This window comes from Parasteatoda tepidariorum, chromosome 2 (genome assembly GCF_043381705.1).
Source record: "Parasteatoda tepidariorum isolate YZ-2023 chromosome 2, CAS_Ptep_4.0, whole genome shotgun sequence".
Lineage (NCBI taxonomy): Eukaryota > Metazoa > Arthropoda > Arachnida > Araneae > Theridiidae > Parasteatoda > Parasteatoda tepidariorum.
Window position 1 is genome coordinate 1,744,510 of NC_092205.1, and position 9,886 is coordinate 1,754,395.

The 9,886-nt window shown below is 32.9% G+C and overlaps 1 protein-coding gene across 3 annotated transcripts in view; it reads left to right on the forward strand.

Moving 5' to 3' along the window:
- The window catches only part of LOC107454557 (Cullin-associated and neddylation-dissociated 1), a 100,211-nt gene that overhangs the window by 2,073 nt on the left and 88,252 nt on the right, over positions 1 to 9,886 (forward strand). For 2 of the 3 annotated variants that reach the window (XM_016071789.3, XM_071177052.1), the window contains exons 2-3: positions 3,997 to 4,098; positions 4,202 to 4,269. The exons of the other annotated variant lie outside the window; for it this stretch is intronic. In XM_016071789.3, coding sequence (XP_015927275.1) covers positions 3,997 to 4,098; positions 4,202 to 4,269 — 170 coding nt within the window. The remainder of the gene's footprint in view (positions 1 to 3,996; positions 4,099 to 4,201; positions 4,270 to 9,886) is intronic. 3 annotated transcript variants of the gene reach the window in all.

Consider the following 9,886-nt stretch of genomic DNA (forward strand, 5'->3'; position numbering starts at 1 on the left):
TTTTTAAGTCCTGATATGGCATGTCATGAGTTCAAATCAAATGTTTAAGTCTTCACTTTTTGTCACATTCAGTTTGCCTCAATAGCTTCTTAAATCTACGCATAAGTACTATTGTTTTTTCAACAGTTATTGTTTTTTAGAAAATAAATTATTTTCTTCATAAAATTTTATTACAACGTGTGAAATTCAAATTGCTAATTTTACTATTCACTTTAAATGGGACGATTCCATGTTTTTTTGACCTTTTGACAATTATTGCTCCTGATTTCCAATTTTTTAAAATTGGTATTTTTCATTGAATACTATTGTGACACGTAAAATTCTAATTATACATTGACAGGCTCAATTTCGGTCATTAGTATCTTAAATCCATGTAATATTTCAATTGTTTTTTTGTTAATTATTTGTATTAATTTTTACATGGTTTTTTAAGATCCTGTTATATTTTATATAATATTGGAAATGTTAGAAATTTATTTTTTAATGCAATGGTTTGATCAGTCTTTTCGGCAGTTATTGCCCACGTGGTAGAATTTTTTCAAGCTTTTTGCAACAAACGCTAGCACTAATATCTTTCATAGAGGTACTTTAAATAATAATAAATATTTAAGCTGCGAGCGATAAATGTAAGCCCGTATATGTTATACATAAGTTGTGAGCGATAAAGAAGACTTGAATGTTTAAACTAAAATTTTCATATGTGTACTATATTAAAATCATCAACAAAAAAAAAGAAACATTAGAAACTTTCGGCAGAAAAACCCCCCAAAATTCTTTACTTCATTTTTCTCAAAAGAGAATAGAGAAGTCATGACCATTACTTTCCTCTGTGATGTGCCAGTAAGGCATCTTTTAAACTTAATTTTGGGGAAAAAAAATTTTCTAAAATTCTGCAGAAAAGAGCAAACTGTTGATCCAAAGGAAAAATTTTTCTGCAAGAAATCTGTAACGTTTTGCGACAATGTCCCTGTGTCGCCACGGTGGTTATTGTTATTGATTTCTACGAAATTTTTAAATTTGATACATTTAATATATTATTTATTTAAACAAGCAAATATTAAAACACATATTTGAGTAACACTTTTTTGAAGAGGTCGGTTCGCTTGTTTTTATCATAAATCTGATTTTTCTCTGTTTTTTTTCAGTAGTTGCTGCAATGGATTTCATGATTTTTTACTATATATTATTTTTTAAAATTTGTGTGATAAGACTTGAAAAATGCAAAAAAGTAATATTGTTTTTTTCTCTCCAAAAATGCAAGAATATCTTTTATAATAATATATATATTGTTTATGTATTTATGAAGAAAAAAAAACATTTACAATTAAAAAAATTATATGCAGTTTTATTTTTAGTGTAAGTTTTTTTATGAGCACAAAGCATTTCTGTTGTTATAAATTAGTAACATACAGTATATGAGGCGTTTTGGAAAAATAAGGATACAATGATGCTTACTCATTTAAAAAATTATTACTGATTATAAGTACAATACAATTTACCTACTGGTGCATGCCCTATTTTTTTACATACTTGTTGCCATTGTCAAAATATTTGTTATAAGTTTGGGCATGAGCTTTCGTATTCCACAGTCATAGATCTTTGTAGCATGTTATCTGAACCGTGCTTCAATTTCAGTTTTCATTTGCTGGGTGAAAGTTGGGGATTGTATGAAAGAATGTGGCTTAACTACCACTACGATAATTAAACATAAGTTCACTAGTATATAAGACGTCTTAACTCTTTTCTATCTTGAGGTACCTTTGGATAGATGAAGGTTGGCTTTGTCGATAACAACTCTGCCCACAGGGATGATTAAAAATTTTCCATTTAAAACATTTACACAGTACCTGGTTTGAAATGCTGTTAAAGACGAGTGCTGTCTTGTAACAAGAACAAGCAAACTCCGCTTGTCAACAAACCCTTACGTTTGTTGTGAATTGCCTGTCTGAGACTTCTCAAAGTCTCACAATATGCATCTGCATTAATTGTTGTGCCGGGAAGCATGAAGTCAACCAGAAATGTGCTTTGCTGTCCCAGAAATTAAAAGCCATTGTTTTTTATGGAATTGAACCTTTGAATTTTTTGGCCCTTGTTGAAATTTTATCGTGCCAGTGCATTGAGTGTTGTTTGGATTTTGGTGTGTGATAATAAATCCATATCTTATCACCAGTTATAATGTGATTAAGAAACTAATTATATGCTGCTGCATAATGTATGAGGAAGTCAAGTGCGTAGACCATGCTGCTCTTTTGTGTTCCTATCGAGAACACAATTTCCAATACCCTGAGCTTCATAAAGAGTTGCTATTGACACTTCTCATATGATTTTAAGCATATCTTTTAATGTGAGACTCTGCTCAAATTGCTTCCTCTGTTCTTTGAAACACAGATGTTTTACTGTTCTGATTTTAGTCCTACCTTCTGAGAAAGCCATTTTGTTGATCCATACTGTTTCCATAGACAGGAAGGATTTTATGTTGAATATTTATCGGATGCTCACTTTTTTTACGCGGTGAAAATGTATTATGGAACACACTTTTCTGGGGAGATTCTGAATTGATGCTGACAATATAAGCAATGCAACTCAAACAAGGTTCACTGTAAATATAATGAGTGACCTCGAGGGAAAAGCAAAATGTTTCAGTTTACAGCCTGTGTTGCCAATGGACTTACAGAAACTTTTCCTTCGCTGTTATTGGTAAAATATATTTAATTTTCGAAAACATCTCACATTCATTGCTATTAAAAATATCATGCAAAAGGTTGTTAGTGTTAGGGAGGTTTGTCAGCCAGAAAAATTTCTGCCACAAGGACAAACCCATTAATAATATGGACTATCTTAAAGCTGTTATGTATGGAAGAAAATGTTTGTTAATAATATTGAATTGGCTTTCGATATTTGAGGTGCAGAAAAATATGGATTGTTATTTGTATTTAAGTAAGTTGTTATAGATTTCACATAGATCAAGGCAATATAGACCTTTTTTTAAAAAAAAAGACCCGTTTATAAAAAAAAGTATTTCAGCTATAATTATGGGTCATTGAAGCTTAGGAAAATAATCTATGAAAGATAATTGTTTTTGATAATATTGTAATGTAGCACAGTTCAGAATAATTAAGAAAATTAATTGAAAAGATATTTTGGAAGATTATCTGTAAACAAAGATGTTATTTCCAAGCTTAAAATAATTTTTAAAATATTGTTCCATCTCTTTTCGGGTAGCGAGAAAATTAAAAATTTAGTGAATTCAATTATTTGAATAAAAATAAAGTCTAAAAAATACGAAAAGGAGAAAAAATGAATGAAGGGCCTAAAACTTAAATTACACTACTTTTTGCCAAAGTATCAAAATAATAGCATGTAATTAAAAAAAAAACATTTATTTTTGCTTATTCATTATTTTAAGTTTGTATTTCAAAAGTGGTTCATTAAACTGTACTTAATCTGAATAATTTCCAGACCACTAAATAGAATCATAAACTATTAGATAGCCCTCTCTAAATCATTGTTACCTTTTGTTTTTCGTTTGACTCTGACTTATGTCAAGCAAATTAGTGTAGCTTAAAGCATATTTATTTTAGATTAAAGGTTAAAGAATGATATTGGAATGTAAAGACTTCACAAAACTGACAAAAGCTTTTAAGTCTAGTCTGATAAATGTTAAGTTAACTAAGAATTAAACTCAGTGGTGCTAAAGCTAATGGGGAGCCAGGGCATACTGTGAACATTTCTGTTATCTTGAGCTCTGGGGTGCAGGAGTAGATGCTCTAGTTGAGTGGTCAGCCGAATGCAAAACTCAAAGTGTGTGGTCCCCAAGCCAGCTCGGTACTTTTTTTTTATCGACCTACTGAAGAGTTGAAAGAATAGGTGAAGTTTGTCCTTCTCAAGAATAAAACCTAGGACCTGTGTTCGAAAAGCGCGCTCCCACTCTGCTACGAGGGTTAGCTAAGTTTTAAAAGTATAATCTTATCACTAACTGCATGAAATCAATTTTAGATGACTTCAAGTGACAAAGATTTTCGCTTTATGGCTACAAATGATCTGATGGTCGAATTGCAAAAGGATTCTATAAAGCTTGATGATGACAGTGAGAGAAAAGTAATTGAGTATTTTTATATTTAATATTAGGTATATATATATATATATATATATATTTTAATCTATTTTGTAACTTGAACTTTAATTGCACTTGTAAAAATAGGTTGTCAAAATGCTCTTGAAATTGTTGGAAGATAAAAATGGAGAAGTTCAAAATTTAGCTGTAAAATGGTAAGTTTCTTTTTTCCCCCTTCTATTTTCTTTTCTTTCTTTCTTTTTAAATAACCATTTTTATGTATACATTATTTGTTAATTTTATTTCGTAAAAATTTAAGTATTAAAGTTTAATTGTATAGTATTTATTCTGTTTATATATTCTACACCTTTTGATAACTAACTTTCAATTGTTCAGCATACAAACTGCAATCTGAAAAATTCTTGCAGCACTGCAATATTTTTTCAAATGTGTCACAAGAGTTCAGCCCCTTACTTTAACTGCCAATTTTGTTTATTAATTAATGTTTTTTTTGTATCTTACCATTTTTCTATTCTTTTATACTTTGGTTATCAGATAGTACCTGATATTATTTTTATTGTATGAGTTGTGGGAACGAGGCATAGCATTCTCACATTTTTACGGAACCAAAGACAACATCAAAACAATCAGAAGATAAAAAATACACTTTTATTTTCCGGAAAAATGATAGTCACAAAAGCTGCGTGACTAACTTAAAAATAAATTAAAATTCAAAATAGTGTATAACAGAGTAGTAGTAGTTTTGTGGTTTTACAGATATATATATATACTGGAGAAAATGTGCAATGAATAATTACGACATCAGTATCCTGCAGTCAGTTGCAGTTAATTTCTGACAGCAGAAAGAATATCAGGATGAGAGGTCGCAGGTCCGGTATTCCGATCCGCAGGTCAGATCTAGCGAACTCTACAGTACTCCCCTTCCAGTCTGTAAGACGTTTAGGCTTGGAATGGCAGGACAAATCGAACTTTCCTTCCAGACCTAGTAGTTACTTCTGGTTTTACCATAGGAGACTGATTGGTAGAGTTTGCAACTTCATGAGATAGAAAATAGGCAGGCTTTAATCTGTGGATAGAAACACTAGATTTCTGTCCTTCAAGATCTAGAACAAAAAATTTGTTAGTTCGTGAAATTACTTTAAATGGGCCTTAATAGGGCTGTTCCAAAGGACGTCGGACACTGTCTATCCTGACAAAAACGTGGCTACAAGACTGCAGATCTTTACGGATGAAGATTGGACGAGTGATACCACAAGTATTCAGAGAAACAGGGTGCAAGTCTCTCATTTTTTCACAAAGTTTCTGTAAAAAATCAGAATGAGATGTTACAGGTTTAGAAAAAGAGTTGCAAAAAAATTTGCCTGGAAGGTGTATCGAACAACCATACACCATTTCAACTGGTGTACGATGAATATCTTCCTTTAAACTTGAGCGAATGCCCAACAAAACTGTTGGTAAAACTTCCATCCAGCGCTCAGTTAGGTGGCATTTAATTGCTTTTTTCAGGCTTCTATGGAACTTTTCAATAGCTCCATTGCACTTTGGATTATAAGCTACCGTCCCGGTTTTCTGTGTTCCCAAAAACTTAGTCAAGGAAGAAAAAAGTTCAGATTCAAACTGACGACCTTGATCAGTTGTGACAGTCTCCGGAACGCCAAATCTGGCTATCCAACCAGCAAAGAACGTTTCTGCAACTGTGTCAGCTGTCTGATTCTGCATTGGAAATGCCTCAGGCCACCTAGAAAAACGGTCAATACATGTAAGTATGTACCTGTAATCTCTTGACGGTGGTAGAGGACCCACAATGTCTATATGAACATGCGAAAATCTGGCATTAGGAAGTCCATACTCTCCTAGAGGGGATTTCGTGTGACGTCCAACTTTCAATTTTTGGCATGAGAGGCAAGTCTTGCTCCAAAGCTTTGTGTCTTTGGTCATGGATTTCATTACGAATCTCTTCTGGATGAGGTCTAAAGTTACTCTTCCTCCGGGATGAGATAAACCATGAAAAGTCTGAAAAATACTCCAACGAAAGTCTTTAGGAATGTATGGTCTTACATCACCAGTAGAAATATCACAAAAGATCATTTTTGAATTTGGGAGATTCATAGGTTTAAGTTCGAGACCGGAATTAGACTCAAGTAAAAAGTGAAGCTCCGTGTCATTAACCTGTGCCTCCGCAATCTCTTCAAAAATGATATGACTTGAATTATTAAAACTGAAGGAAGAAATTCTCGAAAAAGTGTCAGCAACTATATTTTCACTACCGGGAATATGTCTTAAATCTGTAGTGTACTGACTAATAAACTCTAAATGTCGCATTTGTCACTTTTTTGTTGAAATGCGTAAATGAGAGGTTTGTGATCAGTGTACACTAGAAAATTTCGACCTTCAAGCATGTGCCGAAAATGTTTGATTGCTGAATAAATTGCAAGCAATTCCCTATCATAAGTGCTGTATTTTTGCTCTGCAGCATTAAGTTTGCGAGAATAAAAACTCAAAGGCTGCAATTCATTGTTTACTTTTTGTTGCAAAACTGCACCAATAGCAAAATCTGAAGAATCTACAGCAAGAGATAAATTTGCATTTGGTAAGGGATGTGCTAGAAAAACAGCATTTGCAATCGCATCTTTAACTGCCTCAAAAGCAGAAATTTCCATGTCAGTCCAAATTAGAGGTGTTTTATCTTTTTTATCTTTACCCTTAGTTAAATCGTGTAAACAAGATTGGATTTTAGCTGCATCTTTAAAAAATCTGTGATACAAAATTTACCATAGCTAAAAATCTGCGTAATTGTTCTACAAATGTAGGTAAGAGAAAGTCTCTTAAAGCTTTTACTTTTTCAGGTATAGGCTGAATACCATTTTTTGAAACTAAATATCCCAAAAAATTAACTTCATTAACACCAAAAATGCATTTTTCCAAGTTAATTATTAAATTGAAATCGTTTAAACGCTTCAGAACTTTGTCTAAATCCGAATAAAATTGAAATGAAAATATCATCCAAATATGCTATACAACAATCTATGTCTCTTAAAACATTATCAATAAAACGTTGAAATGTTTGTGCGGCATTTCTTAAACCGAAAGGCATAAATATATATTCAAAAAGTCCAATTGATGTGATAACTGCTGTTTTAGGAACATCGGAAGTTTCAACTCTTATTTGATTATATGCTTTTACTAAATCTAATTTGGAAAATACAGTTTTTCCATTTAAATTATGCGAAAAATCCTGGATATGAGGTATCGGATATCTATCAGGAATAGTTTTGGCATTTAAACGACGAAAATCACCACAGATTCGAAATTCTCCATTTTTCTGTGGAACTAAATGTATCGGGCTTGCCCACGGACTTTTAGTTGGACGAACAATACCTTGCTTTATTAAATCGGCGAATTCTTTACGAAAATTTTTTAATTTCTCAGGCGATAAACGTCTTGCTTTGGAAAAAAACCGGGGGTCTAAATGTTTCGATGCAGTATGTCACACCGTAGTCTTGGCGCAGTGCATTTTGATTGAAACTTAAAATAGTCGGGTATTTGATCAACAAATCATGATAACGGTTCTCTGATGAGACCAAAGTTAATCCAAATGATGGTCCAGGACATGAAATGCCCTTAGAAAAAACTGTTGTCAAACTGTTAAGTAATCAACGATTTTTAACGTCGACCAACAGTCCGAAACGTTCCAAAAAATCCGCACCAATAATAGGGCTTGACACATCAGCAATAATAAAATTGATTGAAACTTAAAATATTCGGGTATTTGATCAACAAATCATGATAACGGTTCTCTGATGAGACCAAAGTTAATCCAAGTGATGGTCCAGGACATGAAATGCCCTTAGAAAAAGCTGTTGTCAAACTGTTAAGTAATCAACAATTTTTAACGTCGACCAACAGTCCGAAACGTTCCAAAAAATCCGCACCAATAATAGGGCTTGACACATCAGCAATAATAAAATTGAAGTCGAACCTTCTACGCAAACCAAGATCTAGTTCTAAACGCTTATTGCCGTAAGTTGAAATTTTAGAACCGTTTGCAGCATACAAATTTAATTCCTGAATTTTGTTATTTTCTAAAATTTTTTTTAGGAAAACACCTAACTGCTGCGCCGCTGTCTACGAGAAATCTGAAACCAGATATTTTGTCATAAACAAAAAGGCGACTGTGAGACTGGCTAACATCTGCCGTCGCTACATCAGACGAGCCGTTTAGTTTTCCGAAAATTGGCATGGTTGTATGCACTTGTGTGCTTTATTACCAAAACGATTATGATACCAACATAATTTACCCGTATGTAGATTGTCAGGAGTGCGACTACGTGAATTTGAATGTCTGTATCGACGATTGCGACTTCTATCGCGATTACGTTGTCTAGAGGATCTAGATCAGTGTTTCCCAACGTGGGGCCTACGCCCCACCGGGGGGCAATTTGATTGTTAAGGTGGGCAATTCGAAAATGGACTCAACACGAGTTTAACCCTTTTGCTTCCAATGATTTAAATGCAATGCGAGAGAATTTAATAAAACCGTCAATATCAGCATTTCTTAAAATGGTTCTCGAGAAAGATGCAAAAGCTATGCCACTCAGTAACAATACTGTTAGCAGAAGAATAGACGAAATGAGTGAAGATATTGAAAAACAACTTGTTGAATAGCTGAAAACTAGAAAATTCTCAGTGCATATGAATGAATCAACTTTGATAGACAGTGTGGCAGTATTGATAACTTACGTAAGATATACTGATAAAGGGCATTTTGCTGATGAAATGTTGTTCTGTAAAAGATTAGATATAATAAACTAAAAAACTTAGACACCAAAGATATATATAATAAGCTAAAGAACTTAGATGTCAATAATATACCAATGAAAAATATAACATCTTATGCTGCAGATGGCGATCCTAATAAAATGGGCAAGAAAAATGGCTGCTAAAAATTGATGAAAGATGAGAATCCAGGAATGATTTTTGTGCATTGTGTTATTCATAGGGAAAACTTGGTAGCTAAAAACAGCTCTGTTCTAAATGAAGTACTACATTCAGTAAATGAAGTACTACATTCAGTGTATCAATGCTATTAAAACTAATGCCAAATGAGAGTGTCTCTTCAAGCTATTTTGTGAAGAGCAAAATGCAGACCATGTGAGACTTTTACTTCACACTGAAGTAACATGGCTCTCTAAAGGGAACTGCTTGAAAAGATTTAGGAAACTGTTTGATACTCTTGGTGATTTTTTAAGTGACAAACCTGAAATGAAGTATCTGTTAACAGTCGATGATAAAGCATTTGTGAGTTATTTAGTCGATATCTTTGAAAAACTAAATATGTTAAATAAGCAACTTCAAGGAACAAATAAAACTCTTGTGGTTGCAAAAGCGAATATATTGGGTTTCATTATTAACAACAAAAACTTTGAACAGTTTTATTGGCTCCAAAAGTGTGAAGTAAATGGTACCGCTTTACTTGTTATTCTCGATCATCTGAAAATTCTGTCGGCTGATTTAAAAGAAAGATTTTCGAGTTTAAATCAAATTGATTTTCCTATATGGATGATGCGGCCAATGTTAGTGGATTTGTCTGATATATCAAGAAGAACTCACAGAAATGCAAAATGATGAGTCAGTTAAAATTTTATTTAATATAAAAGGAGTGATGGCATGGCTTTGTGTGTCGAAACAAAAATCAAATACCCAAATTCAACCAAATGTGCTAGAAAACTATTGTTAATGTTTCCCATCTTCATATTTAGCTGAATGAGGATTTAGTGCTGTAAATGATTTACTGGTAAAAATAAAGAAATC